The sequence below is a fragment of the Ordospora colligata genome, assembly GCF_000803265.1.
Source record: "Ordospora colligata OC4 chromosome Unknown contig_08, whole genome shotgun sequence".
Classification (NCBI taxonomy): domain Eukaryota; kingdom Fungi; phylum Microsporidia; family Ordosporidae; genus Ordospora; species Ordospora colligata.
In genome coordinates, this window is record NW_014575400.1 from 162,994 (window position 1) to 185,492 (window position 22,499).

At 38.3% G+C, this 22,499-nt stretch overlaps 13 protein-coding genes and 4 non-coding genes across 17 annotated transcripts; 11 read left to right on the top strand and 6 right to left on the bottom strand.

The window, feature by feature from the left end:
- Positions 1–127: 127 nt before the first annotated feature.
- Positions 128–4,717, top strand: M896_081390 (Dopey-like leucine zipper transcription factor; the record flags this gene model as incomplete). Its single annotated transcript, XM_014707959.1, has 1 exon — positions 128–4,717. One exon carries the CDS (start codon positions 128–130, stop codon positions 4,715–4,717), a length of 4,590 nt encoding a protein of 1,529 aa, XP_014563445.1.
- A 40-nt stretch (positions 4,718–4,757) lies between these two features.
- On the top strand, positions 4,758–5,072 carry M896_081400 (uncharacterized protein; the record flags this gene model as incomplete). Its single annotated transcript, XM_014707960.1, has 1 exon — positions 4,758–5,072. The coding sequence occupies one exon, from the start codon at positions 4,758–4,760 to the stop codon at positions 5,070–5,072; it is 315 nt and encodes a 104-aa protein (XP_014563446.1).
- A 106-nt stretch (positions 5,073–5,178) lies between these two features.
- Positions 5,179–5,481, top strand: M896_081410 (ribosomal protein L37; the record flags this gene model as incomplete). Its single annotated transcript, XM_014707961.1, has 2 exons — positions 5,179–5,181; positions 5,212–5,481. 2 exons carry the CDS (start codon positions 5,179–5,181, stop codon positions 5,479–5,481), a joined length of 273 nt encoding a protein of 90 aa, XP_014563447.1.
- Positions 5,482–5,597: 116 nt separating this feature from the next.
- M896_081420 (uncharacterized protein) lies at positions 5,598–6,296 on the top strand (the record flags this gene model as incomplete). Its single annotated transcript, XM_014707962.1, has 1 exon — positions 5,598–6,296. The coding sequence occupies one exon, from the start codon at positions 5,598–5,600 to the stop codon at positions 6,294–6,296; it is 699 nt and encodes a 232-aa protein (XP_014563448.1).
- A 71-nt stretch (positions 6,297–6,367) lies between these two features.
- Positions 6,368–6,439, top strand: M896_081430. The gene has a single exon. It is a non-coding gene; the product is annotated as a tRNA-Arg (tRNA).
- Positions 6,440–6,566: 127 nt separating this feature from the next.
- On the bottom strand, positions 6,567–7,304 carry M896_081440 (uncharacterized protein; the record flags this gene model as incomplete). Its single annotated transcript, XM_014707963.1, has 1 exon — positions 6,567–7,304. One exon carries the CDS (start codon positions 7,302–7,304, stop codon positions 6,567–6,569), a length of 738 nt encoding a protein of 245 aa, XP_014563449.1.
- Positions 7,305–7,400: 96 nt separating this feature from the next.
- Positions 7,401–7,472, top strand: M896_081450. The gene has a single exon. It is a non-coding gene; the product is annotated as a tRNA-Lys (tRNA).
- Positions 7,473–7,571: 99 nt separating this feature from the next.
- M896_081460 (uncharacterized protein) lies at positions 7,572–8,072 on the bottom strand (the record flags this gene model as incomplete). Its single annotated transcript, XM_014707964.1, has 1 exon — positions 7,572–8,072. The coding sequence occupies one exon, from the start codon at positions 8,070–8,072 to the stop codon at positions 7,572–7,574; it is 501 nt and encodes a 166-aa protein (XP_014563450.1).
- A 150-nt stretch (positions 8,073–8,222) lies between these two features.
- On the bottom strand, positions 8,223–8,340 carry M896_081470. The gene has a single exon (XR_001377313.1). It is a non-coding gene; the product is annotated as a 5S ribosomal RNA (ribosomal RNA).
- Positions 8,341–8,630: 290 nt separating this feature from the next.
- On the bottom strand, positions 8,631–12,053 carry M896_081480 (type V P-ATPase; the record flags this gene model as incomplete). The annotated part of the gene is made up of 1 exon (XM_014707965.1): positions 8,631–12,053. The coding sequence occupies one exon, from the start codon at positions 12,051–12,053 to the stop codon at positions 8,631–8,633; it is 3,423 nt and encodes a 1,140-aa protein (XP_014563451.1).
- Positions 12,054–12,395: 342 nt separating this feature from the next.
- Positions 12,396–13,190, top strand: M896_081490 (uncharacterized protein; the record flags this gene model as incomplete). The annotated part of the gene is made up of 1 exon (XM_014707966.1): positions 12,396–13,190. The coding sequence occupies one exon, from the start codon at positions 12,396–12,398 to the stop codon at positions 13,188–13,190; it is 795 nt and encodes a 264-aa protein (XP_014563452.1).
- A 140-nt stretch (positions 13,191–13,330) lies between these two features.
- M896_081500 lies at positions 13,331–13,402 on the top strand. The gene has a single exon. It is a non-coding gene; the product is annotated as a tRNA-Ala (tRNA).
- Positions 13,403–13,562: 160 nt separating this feature from the next.
- On the top strand, positions 13,563–16,211 carry M896_081510 (uncharacterized protein; the record flags this gene model as incomplete). Its single annotated transcript, XM_014707967.1, has 1 exon — positions 13,563–16,211. One exon carries the CDS (start codon positions 13,563–13,565, stop codon positions 16,209–16,211), a length of 2,649 nt encoding a protein of 882 aa, XP_014563453.1.
- A 243-nt stretch (positions 16,212–16,454) lies between these two features.
- On the top strand, positions 16,455–17,945 carry M896_081520 (uncharacterized protein; the record flags this gene model as incomplete). Its single annotated transcript, XM_014707968.1, has 1 exon — positions 16,455–17,945. A coding segment is annotated over one exon (1,491 nt), but the record flags the coding sequence as incomplete, so codon positions are not given.
- A 257-nt stretch (positions 17,946–18,202) lies between these two features.
- Positions 18,203–19,180, top strand: M896_081530 (uncharacterized protein; the record flags this gene model as incomplete). Its single annotated transcript, XM_014707969.1, has 1 exon — positions 18,203–19,180. The coding sequence occupies one exon, from the start codon at positions 18,203–18,205 to the stop codon at positions 19,178–19,180; it is 978 nt and encodes a 325-aa protein (XP_014563455.1).
- A 105-nt stretch (positions 19,181–19,285) lies between these two features.
- On the bottom strand, positions 19,286–21,205 carry M896_081540 (threonyl-tRNA synthetase; the record flags this gene model as incomplete). The annotated part of the gene is made up of 1 exon (XM_014707970.1): positions 19,286–21,205. One exon carries the CDS (start codon positions 21,203–21,205, stop codon positions 19,286–19,288), a length of 1,920 nt encoding a protein of 639 aa, XP_014563456.1.
- A 68-nt stretch (positions 21,206–21,273) lies between these two features.
- M896_081550 (uncharacterized protein) lies at positions 21,274–22,485 on the bottom strand (the record flags this gene model as incomplete). The annotated part of the gene is made up of 1 exon (XM_014707971.1): positions 21,274–22,485. One exon carries the CDS (start codon positions 22,483–22,485, stop codon positions 21,274–21,276), a length of 1,212 nt encoding a protein of 403 aa, XP_014563457.1.
- Positions 22,486–22,499: the final 14 nt, after the last annotated feature.

The window sequence follows — 22,499 nt, forward strand, 5'->3', positions numbered from 1 at the left end:
TGGTTTTGATGATTTTATGTTTGTGATGAGCTCTTAATTGAAATATGGAATAGCTTATGATGGAGGAGGTAATCGAGAAGGAAGGAATGGGAATGTGGTTATAGCATAGAAAAATGAGCCCTTGTTGATGGACAATAGCAAAGCGAAGTATGAGGCAGAGATTACGAAGAAGCTTGATGCATTTAAGAATGCGAAGGAATGGTCTGATTTTATTTCTTTGCTGAATTCACTTGACAGCACTATCAAAAGATATGCGATTGCGGATGTTCCCAAGAAGAAGCTTTTGTTCAAACGATTGAATCAGTGCCTGAATCCAGGATTGCCAGCTGGTGTGCACAACAAGGCGTTGGAAACGTACTCTTTGGTGTTTGGGAAGCTTTCAAGAGAGGACTTTGTGAAAGAGTTTGACTTTCTGACGCTTGGTCTTTTTACGTTTTCTGCGCATAGTCGGATTCTTGTGACTGGATCGTTTTTGGATGTGCTTGAGAAGTATATTATTCCACTTGGAAAGTGTATTGAGAAGTATTGCAAGAGTGTTTTGATTGGACTGTTTCCACCGATGGAGTTTGAGTCTGGAGAGTACTACAACCGAGCAAGATTGATAATGATGGACTTTAGGAAGTTTGTATCGACGGATATGTTTTATCACTCACTCTGGAGTATTTTTTTGAATGATGAGAGATTGAGAATGTCTATATCAAACTACATATTTGATGCAGAAAAGGAGGATGTGATACATGACAGCATGAAGCTTGTATCTAAGGCGTTGTGTGCAGGTCTAGCAAGCGAATCTGCGTTGGTTGTGAGACGATGTCTTGATTTATTGATATATGTGTTTGCAGACACAGGTAGTATTGAGGATGGAATGATTACTTGTGACCTTGTTGAGGCAGTTGTGAAGCTTTTTGTAAAGAGGGATCTTTCGCTCAACAAGAGGATTTATGCATGGATGAAGTTGAATGAGAGAGCTTGCAGATCGGATTTGGCGCTTCTTACGAATGTGATGAGGAGGTTTATTGCAAGAAGCAGTGCTGAGGACATGCAGTTTTTTTTCAGGATTCTGATAACACTACAGGACAAAGGGAACCTGTGCGAGGTTATTATGTATAATCTTGTGTTTGAAGTTCTTGAGAGTCTTAGACAGCATAGTAATGGAGATTTTGTAAGTGTGATCAGTGGAGAGTTTTTAGAGGGACATAATGAGAAGATAGACGTTCTGAAGATAGCAAAGGTGTTTTTGACAAGTGATCTTGATGGGATGTGGAGGATATTCTATATGAAGTTAAGAAAGGAGCTTATTGAAGAGAATGAATGCGAGATGGTTAGCATGAATGATGAGTGTATTAGTGTTGATGGCATGAGATTGGGTTCTGTACAAGACCGTTATATTGAATCTTGGAATACAAATGAATGTATTTTTACAGATGTGAGTCAAGAGCAGAAAATAAAATGTGATGATAGATATGATGCAAGAGAAATAATGAAGATGCAGTTTGATACGGGAATGCGTCTTGGTTGTGACGAGATGCTTGATATTGTAAGATATGTTGTTGAGGAACATGTGATGGTTGATGTGGAGGTCTGTAAGTATCATCTTCCGTTTTTGACTGGCCTTGTGCTGCAGAATTCCCAACAGTTTGATTTTGGAGTGCTGCTTAGATTTTTGAGGCTGAGCATTGAAGTGATGAAGCTTGAGGAAGGGAATCCAGGAAGGCAAGAATGTATGCAGGAGATGGTTTACAGATTTTATATTGAAGAGAATACCGAACTTCTGAAGTTTATACAACCTTGGCTGCTCAGTGAGATTTCCGTACATCTTGAACGTGTTATTGAGTTTGATGCAGAACGTCTATTACCGCTAATGATTGAGTTTATGAAGAAATATGGAGTTGGCGTGTTTTCGAATGAGTTTATGCAACGATACCATGAGATTGTGTTGAATATGCCTGCGGGCGTTATTAAGAAGCATTTACAGGTTTATGAGATGATTGACATAAATAAGCTTGATTGCTTGATAATGTTTGAGACTCTGTGGGAAAGATTTTGTATGAGTGGGAAGGGAGCATGTTTGAAGAAGAAGGTTAAGCAGGTGGATGAAGGGTTGAATGAATGGAGATATGAACTGGATGTTGAAGTCAGTGATGTATGTGTGGCAAGCACAGCGAGAAGTAATGCAAATGCGGACCTAATGAAAGAAGGCCTGATGTTGCATTGGGATTGTGATCATTGGCTGTTTGCAGAGCTTATATGGCTATACAATGATGTTTTCAACGGGGAGTTTGAAAGGTTTCTTCTGGAAAAGATAGGAGAAGGGCAGGTTAAAGAAGTGGGATGTTTTCTAATTGCAAAGATTGAGGAGTTCAAGGGAGAGTTTGACTTTATGGAGGTATACTATGTAATCAATTGCAAGCTTGATGCCGAGGATTCTGTGTTGGACATGCTCTTATGCTCTTTAACATATTTTGATGATATATTTTTGTATCTTATTAGGAGCATCGAGAGATCATGCATGAATGTGAGTGAGAGAATGATTAATGGTGTATCTGATACTAATCGGATTTTTGGGGTTCTTAGATGTATAAGGAATCTATTGAGGCACTCGAGAAGATTCAGGAATTTGCTTCGGGAATCAGAAAATTTAATAGAGTCTAAGGTATTTCTTCCAGGTGCGAATGTGAATGCGAAGGAAATGGTTTACAGGATGCTTGTGCATTTACTTGTACATAAACATGGATGTAGACAAATGAACATTGAAGTAGTGCAGATGCTTGAAGTGCTTGTGAGGAAAGGGATCCTGGATGGTGCTACATTGAATGTAATTGATGTTTTGAGGATTGCTGAGGTTGCAAAGGAAAATAGAGAAGATTCGGTGATTGTTCTTGGGATTGGATCAATACTTAGACATAGTGGCAATGCTTCTGTGATTTGTGAAGTTTGTGTGATTCTTGATAGTTGGTGTTTCTACTATCATGAGATGCTTGAATATATTTTTTCACTGCCTGATAGACTGCAGAGGAAAATTATTGCGAATGTGATGTCCATGCTTAAGAATGAGGGATTCGGATTGATGATAGCACGTGAAATTTTAGAAAGTATGTTGCTGAAGAGAGGAGTTGAAGCCGATCTTCCTGGTGTTATTGATAGAAGCATGGGTTTTATGTTTGATTTTTTTGAAAGTCAATATGAACCTGATTGCGAGGATGCATGCGCCAAATGTTGTGTGAAAGGTAAGTATAATATTGGCGAGGGTATGATTGATGATGGAGTGCCTGTGAATAAGAAGTGTGTGAATGCCAGGATGAACATATTGAAGCTTAAAGCAGCCAAACAGTTGTCTGAGCTGTTTTTTAAGAAGGTACCGATAAAGTTTATTGAAAGGCTTGTTGAACAGCCGTGTGCCCAGCTTATAGAAGTGCTTGACTTTAAGGAACAGCTTTATGCATCGGTTCTGAATGCGCCATCGAGTAATGCACAAATGTTTAGACTGTTAATGCATTTGAATGGGCTGATAGATAAGCAGGAGCTGATGGATTTGTTTGAAAAATCAAGAGGGATGTTTGAGAGGGTTTCGTCTTATAGGATAGGGCCATACTACACGTCTCTGCTTTTTGGATTAGATACTCTTTCTAGGCTGAATATGAAAAATAACAGTGAGCCTCTTGTGCTGATGTTTCTGCAGAATTCTGTGTATTTCCTACAGAAACGACTTGATATTAAGTGCAAAGGCGGAGAAGATTGTTTTAAAGACGAGTTTGAGCTACTTGATGCGATTGTTGGATTTGAAGATGGTGTTTTAGGTGTGATGCCTGGGATGATAGGTGTGATATTTACATTGATAAACTCGAATGATGCTTACCTGAGAGAGAAGGGAATAGATTTGCTTATGAGGGTGAGTTCTGAAAAGGCCGAGGTGAAGTATTGGAAACGGGAGTTTCTGGAGATTTTCCACATGCTTGATTTTTTTTCGCATGAATTGCATAAGAAAACTGCATTGATGAGGAAAATAGTGGTTGATGACCCGAATGTGATAAGTGAGCTTATTTTAAGACTTGATGGAGGGTTTTTTGTATCTCAAGCATCTGATGTGAATAACAAGGTGCTTGTACTCAAGCGGATATCTTACATTATATTCTGTGCGCCTTACAACCACTTCTTAGGTGTATCATTGAAGATAGTTGAGAAGATAGCAATGCTTATAAGTCATACGTCTGCTAAAGTTAAGAAGGAGGTATTATTTCTATCGAAAGTTCTGCTCCTGAAGATGTCGCATGATAAGCTTATTAGTCTTTATCCAATATTATTTTATGATGTTGGGGTGACTGTTGAGGAGGCTGAGAATGAAGATTTGGCGTTACTTGGAGAAGCGCTTAAGTTGTTAGATGTTGTTTTTTTGCTGAACACGTCTCAACTTTCTGAGATTAGTGTAGTTTTTCTTGATTTTTACAGGAAAGCAGATGGAATGAGAAAGGGAGTGTTTAGCAAGACTGAAGAGGTGTTAAGGCAAGCCTGGAAGATTGATATAGATATTGAAGAGCACCCAATGCCAGAGAAGCGGGTGCCTTTGATGATGCCTGGGAAAGTTTGCAGAGAGAATGTCTTGAGATACATGGGCTCAGCAGCCATGTACTACAACTGGTTGAACGTAAACTGCTGTGAGATAGATTATGAGCATTTGTTTAGTATGATTCTGGATGAGTTAAAGGAGGTTCCTGAATAAATTGTTTGCTTGTGATTGGAGGAATGCCCTGTGTTTTTTGATGAGAGAGGTGTATGCGGTATTTAAGGATGAAGAGAAAAAGTATGCAACTGGACCTTTTGAGCCTCTTGTTCTTGATTTAGTTCAAGGCCTGAGTGATATAGCAAGCAATGTTTACAAGGATGAGTTTCTCAGTGTTGAGCTTGATGACAATAGAATTAGGGTATTGAGGAAACCCAAGAATGTGATGGTTATTTGTGTAAGCAAGAATGATTGTGAGCACCAGATGGAATTTTTGTATCGAGTCTATGGAGTATGTAAAGCATATGAGAATTTTGGATTGATGGACATTCTTGTGGGACGGTATTTTGATTGAAGATGGATATGCTTGCTTCGAAAGCATGTTATAGCATCATAATAAATTTTGGCTGGCCTAACACAGCTGGGAAAATAAATTTTTTTGATAATGGATGCCCAAAGAAATGGTAAGTCGGTGCAAGCAGATTAATTTGTAGAGTAAAGGAACAGCAAGCTTTGGAAAGAAGAACAAGAGAAACATGGAGATGTGTAGAAGATGCGGAAGGCAATCTTATCACAAGCAGAAAAACTCGTGTTCCTCGTGTGCGTATCCTAATCCAAAGATGAGGACGCCTGCATCAATAAAGGCAAGGCGTAGACGCAATATTGGAACGGGAAGGATGAGACATATGAAGAAAGAGAGGATTGCAGCGAAGAATGGGCATAGGGGAAACCCCATATTGAGGGCGTTGTGGGCCAAGAATTAAAGAGATGTTCTTGAAATAATTTATTTTGGTTATTGTTTTGTATGAATATGAATGTGTAGATTTTGTGTATGTTATGATGGGCAATATGATGAATAAGGATCTTTTGCCAAGCCCTGATGAAACTTTTAGTTTATGCTGGTTGTGCAATAGGCGCGTTGTTTTATGGAATAGAAAGGATAAGAGATGGAATGGAGGGAGTGAAACCATATGCAAAAGAGATTGTGCAAGGATGGAACACCACCGTATACCTGATGAATACAGAAAGAGAGATAAGGAATATACCATTTCCACTACTGATTCAGCAGCTTAGCAATTTAGATGAGTTTGTGATAGAGAGGGGAGGAAGTGTTTATGTGATCAAGCCGTTTAAGTCGATCCGGATAGATTCTAGCGATGGCAGATTGATATTTGGCATTTTTTATGGAATTGAAAGTGTAACAAATGATGAGGTAATAGTGAAGTATCTTATGCAAAAGTGGGAAGGAAATGTGGAGATGTACAGTAGTATTAAGGTTATGTTTACACCATATTCTGGAGATAATAGAGTGGAAAGGGTGTATAGTGGAAGATCTGAACTGTGCATATTACGGGTTCTGACACCCAAACTGAATCTCAAACAAGAGATAAGGATGATGCAGATTTCTGCTTTGAATGTTAATGAAGAAGGAAATGAAAAGTATTGGATGGATTGCTTGGGATATGAATCTATGGATGGAAGTAATAAAGAAATTGTCGAGCAGGAGATAAAAGTGTTTGAGAAATTTGATAATACAGGTCTCAATGAAAAGGATATAAAGCATAAGGATGATGAATGAATTTATAACGAGGAGTGTAAGTGAAATGTGATGAGCAGCAGTTGTCCGGGAATGACAAAATTAAATGTTGTGGGCCTCTAGTATAATGGCTAGAACAGTTGGCTTCGGACCAATCAGTCTGGGTTCGAGTCCCGGGGGGCCCGTGCTTTTTATATTAAACCCCAATAAGAGTTATGCTACAAAAGCTGATTAAAATGCATTTTGTCAATGACTTTTCCATGAATTTGTGAATAAGAATATATAAAATGTTGGATTATCATGATAATTGTTTTATTTTCTGATAGATTCTCTGTTTTTGACTGATTGCATGATTTTATCACTGATGCTCATATTTTTCTTTGTATTTACTTTTTGAACATCATTGTTGCATCCTCGCCTTACATCAGTAATCTTTTTTTCTAACTCATTCCTTGTGTTATCAAATAGGCTCATGAAATCATCAATAAACTCCTTGTCTTCAAGCAGTCTAAGCTTACCTTTGAGATAAACCTGGCTTTCAGAGTCGATGTAACCATTATCTATGCTTTCAGGCACATAACTTATCCATAAACTACTTATATCATTGTATTTTTTCAGAAAATCAATATGCTTCTTTTCAGGACTTCCAAATACCTTATACTGAGGTGTACTTTCAACAAGATACTTTTTGACATACTTCAGTCCATAGTGTTTTGGCGTTATTGTCTTTTTGAAGGCATACATGCATGGCGCTTTTGTTTTCAGACATCCTATCAAAGTCAAGCTTTCATTTGGAACAGTACCTAGAATGTATGTTGGGCAAAAGTCTCTTTTCAATGTGATTATCGAACATAAATACACAAGAACATCATGTCCTATGAACTTTAAGCCATGCTGATGCACAGAAACAGGATCACTGATGGTTCTGGTGAAATGAGGTATGAAAGGGCGCAACAGCACAACCTTTCCATTCAATTCCTTTCTTTTGTTGTTAATTATTGAAAAGCACAAGATGAGCACCACAGCAACAAACAACAATTCATACAGCATATGAGAATGCATGGGTGCTACATTTTGAAATCAGATTTACTTGTAAGCAATGTACTTGTACAATCGCAACATAATACACTCCACAAAATTAGTGGAGCCCCGTTAGCTCAGTGGTAGAGCATTAGGCTTTTAACCTAAGGGTCGTGGGTTCGATACCCCCACGGGGCGCTTTTTTAGGTACCATCATACGAAACATATTCATATACATCAATAAAACAACATCTGTTATTCACATCTTTATTTTGTTCTATGTATGCTACAATAAAACTATTCATCGGTTAGCAGATACTTGCAATACTCAACAACCTCTACAATCTCATACAACCTCTCGTCAAACGCCTTTTCAAGAGATTCTACTTGTTTTAGCATCCGTCTTATATTTATTTTCTCCTGCTCATGTGTATTTCTTAACTGCTGTACTTCTCTCTTTAGTTCACTTGTGCTTTCCTCATTGTTTATCAGATCTCTTCGAAGTGCCTGGATATACGTTCTCAGTCGTTGCTCATTAGACTTGAGTCTGTTAATCTCTTCATATGCATTGCAATTACACCGTTCATTAGTGCTTGTGGGCCCATGTAGCTCTTCAGTACTACTACTATACCTGATTGCAATTGAAGGAATTGCCTCTTCAGAAAAACTCATGACATCGTCATTCTCGCTATGTGTGTGTTGCTGTAACTGTGGTCCATGATCTGAAATCTGCACTAATGAGCTCAGATTAGCAATTGAATCAGAGATGTATTTTGTGATTCCTTGCGATCCGTTCATACAAGGATATCTACTTCTGCGTGATTTAACATAAGTAAGTATATCATACACCAGTATTAAACAATTTAAGAGCAATCCAACGGATTCTATCATACACATATATACACCGAGCTAATGAACAGAAATCAAACTCACTAATAAATATGCAAAAAGTTGCAGCACCCAGGATTCCCGAGTGGTCTCCCAACTCAGTACTAACCAGGCTCGTACAGGCTTAACTTCGGAGATCTGACGAGTTCCAGTGCTTTTCCGTAGATATGGCCGCAACTGTCACTTTTACACATGCGATACATATACTGCTCATAATATACACATAAAATAATTCACTTAAATCATCATTATATTCATGTACACTTTAATACTATCCTTATATAAACATATAACCCAAATCATCATTTACTCAATACTCATTCATTCCAGCACATATTACCTTACTTCATCATTACCTTACATAAATACGTTAATATTATCTTCAATACATACACTTCAATATTTCCTACTCACCACCATTCTCTTTCATATACACTCCAACACATTAATATCATCAAACATTTATTCTCAATCACTTCCCTCACTATCATCTCCACACTGCCTTTTGCCTTTCAACATCTTTGAAATCAACGGCTGTACAACAAACACCGCAATCGCAATAACCGCTATGGATAAAACAACCATCACAAACTCACTCATTCCGATCTTTACAAACTTATACTCAGGAAGCCACTCCATAGCAACATCCGGATACTTATAAACACCAACAAGCAAAAGAAAATTCACAGAAATCATTCCAATCGCAAACACCTTGAAAATCATATTACTTGCTGAGTCTTGACAATGAGGCTTATTGTTGTTCAGGTACATTCCATTCAGAATATACATAAACACTGTTCCAAAAAAAACAAGCTCTCCAGATACAGTCTCAACACTCAGAAATGCACTGGGCTTCTCATATATTGACAGCAACAACAATATAACACCCTCGACAGCAACAGTAATGCACAAAGGTATTGAGCTCGACTTCGTCGTAAGAAAAACATTCGGCCGTGTCGGAAATATCTTCTTGGAGGCCTTCGATCGCGTAAGCACATATGCAATAGGTACAGAAACAAACAAATCCCCATGCATCGTCTGCAAATCACTCAGGAACTTCCTTCTAATAATCAGAAATACCAACGCCATATATGCAACCACACATGATGAAATAACATACTTAAAAGTAGCAACCGACGTCACAAATGCAGACCGTCCCTCCCGGATAAGATCAATCACAGATCCTATCTCAGAAGACATAAAATTTGCTGCAAGACTCGCCTCATTATGCGCAAGCGCAAGACCCACATCCGCACTACTAAGTGCTCCACTATCATTCGCCCCATCTCCACAGAACATAACCACACGTCCTCTTGCTTGTAGATTCTCCACAAGAGCTTTCTTCTGTCCAGGGTTGAACCTTGCAAACACAGCCCCACGTTCTAGAATAAACTGGAAGTAATGAGTGTTTCTGAAAAAATCAAATTCCCTTCCTTCACAAGCAACTACAAAGTCCGTACTCGATCCCCGATCATTCTCTCTATACAGGCTCAGCCTCACCTTGTCAAAAGTAAATTCTTCCTCATCTCCAACACACAGCCATTCCACATCAAAAATAGAATCTGCATTCTCCTCAATCACAGGAAATATGACTGGCATAAACTCTTCAATAATTCCACATTCCCTACCAACAGATATCGCAGTCAGAATATTATCTCCAGTACACATTAAATTTCTAATCTTTGCCTCATTCAGCTCGTCAATCGTCCTCCTTGAATCAGCTTTAAGCTTATTAGAAAACACCACAAGAGCAAGGAAATTTAGTTCAGATTCATCCGTGCTTCTGTCTATACTTTCAGATACATCCTTATATGCCAATGAAATCACTCTATACCCACCCAATGAGTACTCTCTAACCTTCTCTTCATATCCATTCGGCACACTTTTCAGAACTGAGCGTATAGACTCAGGAGATCCTTTCGAAAAAATACTCTTCTTATTTGTATACTCCACTACCACACTCATCCTTCGTATAACAGAGTCAAATTCATAACTCTTTACTATTGTCACATTAATCTCCTCATTAATCTCCTGTTCATGCGATCCTTCATCCCTTAAACTCATCTCATCAGAAGTCTCACGCTCCCATACTCTTTCAAGTCCAAGACTTGTCGGATACGCATCCTGAATCTCCTCGTCGCTCATTACGTGTGTTCCTTTTCTGCCTTTCTGATAATACACTGTGCCATTAGTATCATTGTACTCCTTAAGAATCGGACCATATACCTTGCTGTGCCCACCAACAACTACACTTCGCAGGTTTTCATGCTGCACAAGCCTAGATGACGAAAAAATAAACATCTTTAGATCCAGAGAGTCACCAGAATACTTCCCGTCCAGCTCATAAACAAGATGGCACGTGCTCAGTCCAATCCTGGCCTTAATGTCCACCTTCTCAATCTCGCTCGTAGGCTTCTGTAAATCATCAATACACAGTATATCAAGTCCTTCACACGTCAACGTTCCTGTCTTGTCAAATACCACAGTATCAACCCTTCCAGCCAAGTTAATCCTATCAAGACTGCTGCAATGTATATTCCTCCTCAACAGCTTCTTGTAGCATAACTGTGTCCCAAGCCTAAGATATATCGGAAGTGCTGGATTGGCAAGTGTAAAAAACAAATCAATGCTGTATGCAACATTCATCCTATTGGAAAATCCCATCGCATCAAACACAAAGGCCATGGTTGCAGTCAATACAATAGCAACGCATAAAATACCGAATATTACAAGCTCAGCCTCCTTAACAAATCTATTAACTACAGGCCTTGCATTTAACATATTCTTCAAAATCTGTCCACGTGCTGTATGGAACCCCGTTCGTAGAACAAGTCCAATCGCAAAGTTCTCAAATGCATCAATCGACCCCGTAATCCCAACCGTCCTAGGCTTGTTCTTATTCGTCAGATTCCTAACCCTGCATAAATTCCCTCCTCCCATGCATGCAGACATAGGCATGGTGTTAATACTCTTTAGAACGCCAGTCCCTGAATATATTATCGACTCTTGATCTGCATTCTTATATATCGGTACAGTCTCCCCTGTAAGAAGGCATTCGTTTGTTATTGCATCTCCTCGTATCACCAATGCATCACACAAAAACTCATCGCATGGCTCAATATATATCACATCCCCAGGATACACTTCCTGGCTGTCTACCTGCACAAATTGTCCTGTACGAAGTACTCGGACACTCTTTTTCTTTAAAAGTCGTCGCATGCTCATTGAATGACGGATGTCCTCCCAGTTCGTAAATACAAACGAATACATAACAATAATGCCCATCGCCATTGCATACCTTGCATAATCAATCTCACTCCACACAAGCACACATGCAACATTGGACATAAAAGTAACACTCAATGTATTCTTCAAAAGAATGTCAATAATCCCAGGAATAGGCATATTCGTTATATTCTTCCCGTAAAACACATTCCTCAGTATATACTCCGCCATTTCCTTCTCTGGTGACTTTGAAACTTCTCCACTGTAAAACTCCTCAAAGCTCTTTTCAAGTGTCTTTTGCTCTGGTGGGACAATAAATCTCTTTGCAGACACATCATATATTAATCTGTAAAACTGTGACTCAATTACACGTGCTTTGCCTTCCTGTGAATATCTTTGAAGAGCACACACACCCATCGTCTCATACAATCTTACATCAATAAACTCTTCTTGCCCATTGTGATGTGTGACTATCACACAATCTGCATCTGAAATGTTACATCGAGAGCTGAGTATGACTTTCTTGGCACTCCGCACATACTTACAGATCATGTACAGCATCCCAAATGTTGCTACACACAACACATTGTAGAGAAATACAGGCAAGCGTCTTTTGCGCCCTTCAACATTTACAAAAGGCCTTTCCTGTTTGATTGCTACGAACATTCCAAGGGCGATCAAGATCAACGGATTTTGCATTCTTATTGATCTGGAAAATAAGGAGATAACATGCACTGTGTAGAATCACTACATCTACGAATTGTCACTTGTACTCCTCATAAACTAATCTCTTAGGCATGGTTTCAAATATCCGGATCCAAAACAGAGCATACACAACACCTGATCAAGCAACAAATCGTATTATGTGTTTCACAGTGTACATTCATTAATCAAGGTGTGTTATTGAGCCATAAGTGCACCATACATGCCATTCTACATTGTCCAATCAAATTTTATGTGCCACTGCAGAGTGATAAATAAAGCAATGCATGATGGTGTGAATTGCAAATGCCTTTGTTTTGTTTGGGAAGCTCATATGAACTGGTGCTTGCTGCAAAGGACATATTTGAAAGAAGAAGCTTACTAGTTGATGCGAGCAGAACATCATTGCTTCTTGTGTTCTCAGGCGCTTTGCTTATGGTGTTCCAGGGTCAAGCGTACAAGAACATTGCACTTTCAATAGTAATTAGATTATCAATGATTGCGATCGATCCAACAATATGCACTAGAATCGTGCAAGCCGATGAAGTTGGAATTCTTTCAAGCATTATCGAAGTTTTCAACAGGGCGTTGTTGAGAGAGTTGTTTTTCTGTGCATTATGCATCTGCATAGCATTTGTCACAAACACATGTGTAGTTCCGATTCTATGGTTGATTTCTGCAATTGTTGGATCATCGCTTGCAAATAAGATCTTCACGAGCGCTTTAGTTGAGACTGGATCCGGAGAGATTGTCTCGCATTTCATATGCTTCTATGCACTTGTTTTGATTGTAGGGAGATTTGAGCAGATTAAGAACGCATTTTATGCAGTTTTCTTTAGTTCTATTGGTGTAATGCTGATGTGGATTGTTCTTGAGATTATTTTGAAGCGTGACCTGGGTGTGGATGCAGTAAATCAGGTGATATGGAAGTCGCCGATTAGGATTTTCAGAATACCACAGGCATATCCATTTATTGCGTTGATGGGGATTGGAGTAGGATTCCAGATGAGGATGAAAGGGCTGTTTATTGCAATGAAGAAATGGAGACGAAGGATGGCTGTGGTTATTAGAAAGAGCGAGAATAAGATAATAGAGGCTTGAGCAACACGGTTGGATGTGTTGTCAAAACCAATAAATATTTGCATGTTGTATGTGTGTTGGAGTTAGATGTTGAGAATAGTTGTGTTGATGATGTATGAAATGTAGTATGAAAAGCGCGGTACGGTTTAATATTTTTTGAAGGGGGGTTAGCTCAGTGGTAGAGCGCTTGCTTAGCATGTAAGAGGTCGCGGGTTCAACTCCCGCATTCTCCAGCCTTTTGATTATTTTTGTGTTTATGCATGTTTCTTTGTATTATTTCTTCATGTTTATGTGTGTGCCTTGTATGTTGTTCTATGCTCACAATCTGAAACAGCAAACAATCTGATGAAACGGGTTTATTTGAGGCCAGATGCAAGTAAATAAACAATCTTCATGAAGCCAATGTTACTGATGATGCTGTTTGCATTCTCAATCAACAAAAGGGTGTTCTATATCAACCTGAAGGATGTCAAGTCTGGAAGTGACTTCCTGAGTCAATTGTTTGAAAAGTCAGGCATCCTCAATACCATATCAAGTACAAAAAGCAGTCTTGGTGAGTCACCAGATGCTGCTGTACCTACAGGACAGGATGATCAAGCAGAACAACAACCACTTGATCAAAAACCTGCAGATCAAGCTGATGAACCAAAATCAGGCAAAGCCAAACAAGATGAGCAACAAGCATCAGAAAAGACACTCTCAAACAAAAAAGATACATCAGCAGAGCAGAGCAAACAAAAGACTGATCAAGAAACACAAGCTACTGATGAACAAAAGGTTAAAGAAAAAGAAGCACAGAAAGTAAAAGATAAAGAAGAAGAAGAAGCTGAAGCTGAAAAGAAAAAACAAGAAAAGCAAGCCAAGGACGAACAGAAAGCAAAAGACAAGGAAGAACAGAAAGTAAAAGATAAACAAAAACAAGAAAAGACCGAACAAGAAAAGCAAGCCAAGGACGAACAGAAAGCTAAAGAAAAAGAGGAGCAGAAAAAAAAAGATAAGGAAGAAGCAGAAAAAAAGAAGCAAGAAAAAAAGGACAAAGATGAACAGAAAGCTAAAGAAAAAGAGCAACAGAAATCCAAGAAACAAACACAAGAAAGTAATAAAAGCGAAGCAGACAAAAACAATCAATCTGAACAAGCAGATAACAAAAAACAAGATAAGCAAAGTGTAACACGTGACATTAAAAAAGATGCTAGTAAAGAGCCAAGTACTGTTACATCTGCAGATTCAAAGAACAAAACACAAGCAAGTAATAAAGCTCCACAAACCAAAAAGAACGATGAAAGCATAAATTCAGTCCTTGAAAAATCAATTTCAGATGGTTCATCAATTACTACATCAAGTATGAACACATCAAATAAGATTCACACATTAGTTACTAGCATTGGAAGCATTGAGTCTATACCATCGTCAATTATGTCAGAATCAGTGCCATCAACAGTATCTGCACCTTTGATCTCATCAATGTCACTTTCTTCTGCATCTATGAATTCTATGACCTCATCAATATCTTCAGCAATTATGTCTTCAATGGCATCAGCTTCTATTATGTCACACAGCATTTCTGCTGCTCCTCAATCAACGATATCTTCTCTGATGAAAAAGATGCCTGAAATAGAAAAAGTTAAGGAGCTCAGCCCGTCAGACATTAATAAAATCTTGGAAAGTTGTGAAGACTGCGAAAGAGTCGATCAGGTGTTGGTATACAGAAATGGTGATTCTTTCACGGACTACTCCGGAAATATAAAATTTGAAGAACGAGATGGAAAGCTAGTCGATGCATCAGGATTGTTCATTGGCAAAGACTGTGGATGCCCAAAAGAAGAGATTCCAGAAATGGGCAAACTATCTGAGACAGGATTGTATCAGGATAAACAGGTTAGCAGCCAGAGCTGCCAGAAACAAGCAAATGCCATTGAAAAGATATACTCTTCAGTGGATGTCATCCAGAGTCAAAGCATGGCAATGTCTATCCATTCAGAGTCCACTTACTCAAGTGTGATGCCAATATCGAATACAACAGGAAGTGCATTATCTGGGTCTGTTTCATCTTCCGTTAGTATTCCAAGCAGTGTGTCCAGTAATACATCATCAAGTAGTTCAGGTTCAAGCGGTACATCTCCTTCAAGTATTTCACAAACTACAAGTGTTATGCAGTCTTCACCAGCAACAAGTGCATCCTCCACATCTAATGCTACACAAACATCTAACATTGCACAGGCAAGTACGAACAATCAACAATCAACACAACCTGTCGCAAATACCAATTCAGTAATTTCAAACAGTCCACAGGCGCCATCACCTAGTGTTGCAATGCTGCCTGAAACAGTTCAGCAAGCTCCAGTGGCAACTATTTTATCACAACCCAGTAATATAAATGCACAAGCGATTGAATTGCAGGATACAAACAAAGGCTCGCATACACAAAATAAGCCATGCAGTGTATCACCAAGCATATCCATTAAGGCCATAAAGGTTAAGTACAATGACAGTTGCAAGGATGAATCTGATGTCGATGATTGTAAGAAGACGATTGAACCTGAAAGAATAAATGAAGTAACAATAACAGCACCACCAGAGACAATAACAAAAACCGAAAAGATTGAGCTTCCTCCAACTACAATTATAAAGGAACTGACGATCGTCAAGCCACCATGCACCATTGAAAAAGAAGTGATAATCACACAAGAGATTACACAAGAACCAGAAATAATCGTAGAGCAGAAGACTGTAATTAAGCCAACAACAATTGTTGAATACAAGACAATCGAAATCACAACCACGGCAACAGAGATCATGCATGAGACAACAACAGTTACACAAACAAAGGAAGCAGAAGTTCCTATATCGACTGTTTACGTGGAGGCATTAAGGAAGACAAAGATACCTGATGAGGGATATGTGAAAACGATCAACACCACTATAATACTTGAAGATCCTGAGGAGATGCCTGAAGAGATAGAATGTGAGGAGGAATGCGAATGCCAGGGAGATAAATGCATGAATCCATGTGGCAAGATACGGTGTGTGTCTTCTGAATAGATACTGGATCTGAGTTGAATTAAATTGATATAATATCTGAGTTCTTGAAAAGTCTAATGATTTATGATATAATACCTGAGTTTTTTAAAAAGTCAATGGTTTATGCATGGTTAGAATCAAAGAATTTCCATCTAGGAAGTAAATCACATAACTGAAAGATTTGACGGATATCAACAGTAAAACATGTTTTGATGTGATAACTTGAAACAAATGAGATATAAGCAATGTTTTTGCGAAACATAAATGAAAACAGCATTGGTGTTGGTGATGTTCAGATACTTTGTACGAGCAGATGTGTTCAAGGAGGTTAATTTGGAGCGTCTTTTGAGCAGTGATTCTAAGGACACACAGTCTGACGTAATAGGTAGCTCATCTTTAAGCGAAGGCTCGAAGATGCCATCGATGCTCATGGGACAAGAGAAAGACGCTAGCGTGGAAAAGCCAAGCGATGTTCCGATTATTATTATATCTTCTGAAGAGAGCATGAAAGGCAAGACAGGGCAAGAGCGTGAGCAGCAGGTTATTTCAATTGTGAAAGGTGTTCTATCTGATCAGAACATCAAGGCGGATCTTCAGTCTCTATCTGATGGGAATGCAAATGAGATTAATGATTCTGGAAGATTCAGAGAGAGTGATGAGAGTGCTAGAATTCCTGGAGTGGTGTACACGCCATCAGTAGCAAATATTGCAGGGGGAAGTAGCAATGAATCATATTGGACTAGCATAATTGACGATGACGGAAAGGTCAAGAAGGTTAAAGTGAATGTCAAGGTTATGACGATTGTGCAGGATATTGAAGAGCCAAAAGGGCAAGGCAAGGATGATAAGAATCTAAATGGTGTGAATGGATCAGAGGAGAAGCAAGAAGCGACTCAGGGGAATGCAGATGTTTCTACCAAGGTATCTACAATTGGAGTGAATGATAGGAAGGAAAAAGATAAGGAGAAAGAGAAAGAGAAAGAGAAAGAAGAAAAGGAAAAGGAAAAGAAAGAGAAAGAAAAGGAAAAGAAAGAAAAAGAAGAAAAGGAAAAGAAAGAAAAGGAAAAGAAAGAGAAAGAAAAGGAAAAGAAAGAGAAAGAAAAGGAAAAGAAAGAGAAAGAGAAAGAAGAAAAGGAAAAGAAAGAAGAAAAGGAAAAGAAAGAAGAAAAAGAGAAAAAAGAAAAGGAAAAGGAAAAGGAAAAGGAAAAGAAAGAAAAGAAGGAGAAAGAAGGTAATGATAAAGACAAGAAAAACAAGGAAGACAGTGATAAAGATAAAGATAAAAAAGAGAAGCTAAAACAGAAGGAAGATAAGAGAAAAAATGAGAAGGACAAAAAAGATGATGATGAATCTTCAGATGCATCCTCTATAAAAAGTATCTTTGGATTTTCAGATAAAGGCAAAGACACAGAGTCTAAGAAAGAGGATATAAACGAAAATGATAGTAGCAATAAGGAAGAAAAAGAAGGCAAGAATAGGAAAGAAAAGAATGGTGGCCGAGACGACAAGGATAGGAAGGATAAAGAGGAAAAGAAAGAAAACAAAGATAAGAAGGAAGATAGGAAGGAAAAGAAAGACCAAGAAAACAAAGATAAGAAGGAAGATAAGAAGGAAGATAAGAAGGAAGATAAGAAGGAAGATAAGAAGGAAAAGGATGAAAATAACAGCGATAAGAATGATGATAAGAATAACAAGCGAGAAGGAAAGAAGGAAGATAAGGAAGAAAGAAGTCCTGAAATGAACGATTTGTTTTATGTTCTGAAAAACATGCCTGAGAGAACTAATCCCAACAAGCCTGGTGGAAAATTGTTTGTCGAAGGAAACTTTGCAGCTGTCAAGGAAGAAAAGCTGAAAGATAAGAAGTTTACCTTCTCTGGATATATCCAGGCAGCAAGCACATAATCAAATAAATAATTAGGCAAACTCTATTATAAAGTATTGCAGATGATGTATTGATTATGAAACATTTGTTTTGAACATTGTTTTAGCAGAATTGATTGGTGTTTGCAGGCATGAGAGGATTGCATGTGTCAGGGATCATTTCGATTATGTGGATTATCATAGCACATGCCAGTGCAGTTCATGAATTCAACAGAGATGATGAAAGCACGGTTGAAATAGTCTTGTTGAATGATGAATCAATTAACACACAGCAAAGACACTCACAAGCAAATACGATTCGCAATCCAAAGAAAAACACAGACAAAGCATCCAAAGACAAAGCATTGAGAGATCTTCTAACAATCCTTCTTGGACGCATCCTTACAGAAAAAGCAAGTGTGACAGGAAGCAAGTCAGCTGATGAACCGCATCTCAACTCTATACAAACCAATAAAGATACACAAATCATTGCAAATAACAAAGATATCACACAACATGATAAAGAAGTATCATCAAATGACGCTAAGACAAGAATAGAGATGCTTAAGAGCATCGAGCACATTCCCATGAACTACAATTTACTCTGTACATTTTTTCAGAATATCGGCTTCATCCGAGACAAGCTCAAGAATAAACCTGGAATAGGAGTTGTTCGTAATGTCATTGTATATGACAATGGTAATCAACTGATCGATTACTGGAGTAGATTAGTATTCAAAGAGCAGGCAGGCAGGCTTATTGATGAAACTGGGTATTTTGAGGGAATCAAAGTTAGTAAGTTTGAAGATGTACTAAAGGATGGTAAGATGACAGTGTCTGGACTGATTCAAAAACGTGATATTTCTAGTATGGAAGCTTTAGATACACTCAATACTATAAAGCTGCTGCTTAATGAGGTTGCAAATGAAAAAAAGATTCCACTTCACAACCTGATCAATGAAAGCTGCACATTATCAACAGTAGAAGAAGTGGTGTTCTATGCAATGCATCCTTCAATAAATAATGAAGAAAGTGCATATGTGTGCATATGTTCAGACTCATTCTGTAAAGAGCCATGCAAAGAAGTCATTCTAATGAAGAAAAAGGACATAGTAAACAGAAATGGCTAGTTGATTATCAATTACATTTGCATCAGCTCTTACTCCTAAAAGAATAAATCAAGACCTGGCAATCCATATTCATAACTAATCGAGTAGAAATAAACATAATACTTTTTAATTGCTTATTGTGGCTTTCGTAATGTCCAGAATGTCTTCAAACTCAAGCTTCTCATCGGCCATTTGATCCAGAATGTCTTTGAATGCATTGATATCGAAATTCTTGTTTTCTTTGCCAAACCTAACATTTATCTCCTGGTTCTCAGCCTCCTTCTTCCCAATAACACACACAAATGCATATCCTTGTGTTTCTGCTGTCCTTATCCTCTTGTTCAGAGTGTTATTGTCATCAATCACATCAACCCTAAATCTAGAGAGCAAAACCTTCACTCCATTAACATATTCTGCATTTCCCATGCTAACAATAGCAATCTGTCTCGGTGACAACCAGAATGGCAGCCTCTTCCCAAAGCTCTCAAGAATAATTGCAATCATTCTTTCTATGCTTCCAAGAATCGCCCTGTGTATTATAACAGGCGTTTTTTGCTGTCCATCGCTGTCACGGTATTCCAATCCAAACCTCTGTGGAAGCTGAAAGTCAAGCTGAATAGTTGCACACTGTATTGCCCTTCCTAATGCATCATGGAGGATAATATCAATCTTAGGTCCATAGAATGCTCCATCGCCCTCATTGATTTTAAATGGAATTCCACACTCATCCATGGCATCAGAAAGCGCCTTTTCTGCATCATCCCATTCATTAATAGACCCAAGATACTGGGTAGGTCTTGTGCTCAATCCCAATTCAAACCTAAACTTGAATATTCGATAAACAAACCTTAGAAACTCAATGCATCCCTTAATCTCATCCTTCACTTGCTCCTTAGTGCAGAATATATGTGCATCATCCTGTTGAAATCTTCGTACCCTGGTTAATCCTGTAAGTGCGCCAGTCAGTTCGTTTCTGTGCAGTACTCCAAAATCCGCATATCTCAATGGAAGCTCTCTAAAACTGTGGTCCTGGTGCTTGAACATGACACAATGACCAGGGCAGTTCATAGGCTTCATTGCAAACTCATTTCCCTCGATAATAAACATATTCTCCTTATAATTTGTAAAGTGTCCACTTTCTTCCCATAGCTGTGTGCAAAAAATGTTTGGCGTTATAACTTCTTTAAATCCTCTTTTCCTATACTCTCCTCTCAAAAACTCAATCAACGTGTTGTAAATAATCGCTCCATTAGGAAGAAAGAAGCACGATCCTGGTGAATACTTTGAGAAAAAAAACAACTCAAGCTCAGTGCCTATTCTCCTATGGTCTCTTTCTTTTGCTTCTTGCTTCTTCCTTAAATATTCTTGCAGTAGCTCTTTCGATGGAAATGCAATTCCGTACACCCTTTGTAACGACTCCCGATTCGGATCATTCAAAAAGTATGCGCTACCATTCTTCAGCACCTTAACTGCCTTTATCATCCCAGTCGATCTTACATGAGGCCCAAGACACATGTCCACAAACTCTCCTGATTTATAGACAGTACTTCCTCCTTCAATTTTATTCAGAAAATGTGTCTTAAATGGATTGTCCTTATACATCTCCAACAACTCATTTCTACTCTTTGCACTTTTTTCAAACCTTGCATTTCTCTTTATAATTCTATACATCTCATCCTCAATCTTCTTATAATCATCAGACGAAATCGCCTCAGAAACATGCACATCGTAGAAAAACCCTTCTTCTGTCGCAGGCCCATGAGATAGCCTTGCTCCAGGATACAGGTTCAACAGTGCATTTCCTAGAACATGTGCTGACGAGTGCCAGAATACCTCCCTTCCTTCAGCATCATCAAACCTCACAAACTCTAGCACACAATCATTCTGTATTTCTGTGCACATATCGCTCAAAACACCATCGATCTTGCACACCACGACATCATTATCACCTTTTCTGGTTTCATTGTATACATCATATGCACTCTTACCCTTTACAATCTTGATCTCTTCTTCTCCAAGCCTTACTTTCAAACATATTTCATTCATTTGAGGGCATTGCATCTCAAATAATCTTTATTTAAACTTCATGCACAAATATTATATTCATTTACATATCAAATTGGGTTTAAGCACATCCTTGCACTTCCATTGTGATTTTCAGGCGATTTGCCAATTCTTCTCATCCCTTGGAAAACTGCATCCCACATTACATTTGCAAGCACATTAGGAACATTATCTGCCCTGCTTAGCATAAACTTAATATTTTCATGCAGATATTTGGCATTCACATACGTTCCTGTCTCCACAAGCCTTTTGAAAGTAAACGCTAGTAATAGTTTATGCCTTAAACAAGTCTTTGCTTCAAATAAACTATTCAATCCATCTTGTACCAAATAGTCAAATGATCTTTCAAATAATGATGAAATGGCATCAATCTTGTACTCCTCGCATCCGTCATAACAGATAAGAACATCAAGCGCTTCTTTGCATCTATTCTGTATCACTCTTTCAGTTGCACTTTGCACAAGATCACGAAAGCATCGGAAGCTTGCTTCTATCTTGTCTCTGTATTTTTCTTCAGAAATTATCCTAATTGCATCTTGGAGATATCTTGGCTTCCATAACAACCTAATTTCATTTACATCGTTCTCCACTCTCGTATAATTACAAAATACATCATTTGGATTCATAAAATCACATTTATACTTGCATAGAATATGCTCTGGAAGATCATCAAGCATTTTTTGTGCTTCTTCCATTGCTGCTATCTTAAAATCCGCACTGTCCATCAAAACACTTGCAACAATAGCTCCATGTTCATAATACTTCCTACGTCCATCAATAAAATGCTTATTAACTCCTTTTATTAAAAGGCTCATGTCATCAGCTTCTATTGTATGGCTTCTTAATGCCATAACCACACATCTTGTAAAAAATAAATCCTGATCAGGCAATCTATTAATGCCCTCTAGGAAGCATTTCCCAACTATCTTAAACATCATCCGAGGACTCCTCGAGCATCTTATGACATCAAGACAAACATCAGATTGTCTCTCTATACAATACATTTGCATACATCTCTTCTCAAATTCCTCATTGTCTACAGACACCCTGCATTTTTCGTAAAGTATTGCTTGAGAATCAACTGAAACTTTGCTGTAGTACTTCAGAAAACATTCTTGAACACACTCAGGATTCCTTTTTAGATACAAGTCAATGAATCCAATCGCATCAGAACAGTTATGTAAAATTTGATTAACTATCCATGGCTGGTCTTCTGCTTTTAATACCTCGTCTCTAAGCATTTTATAAGGGATATATATCATATGTCAAACTTATT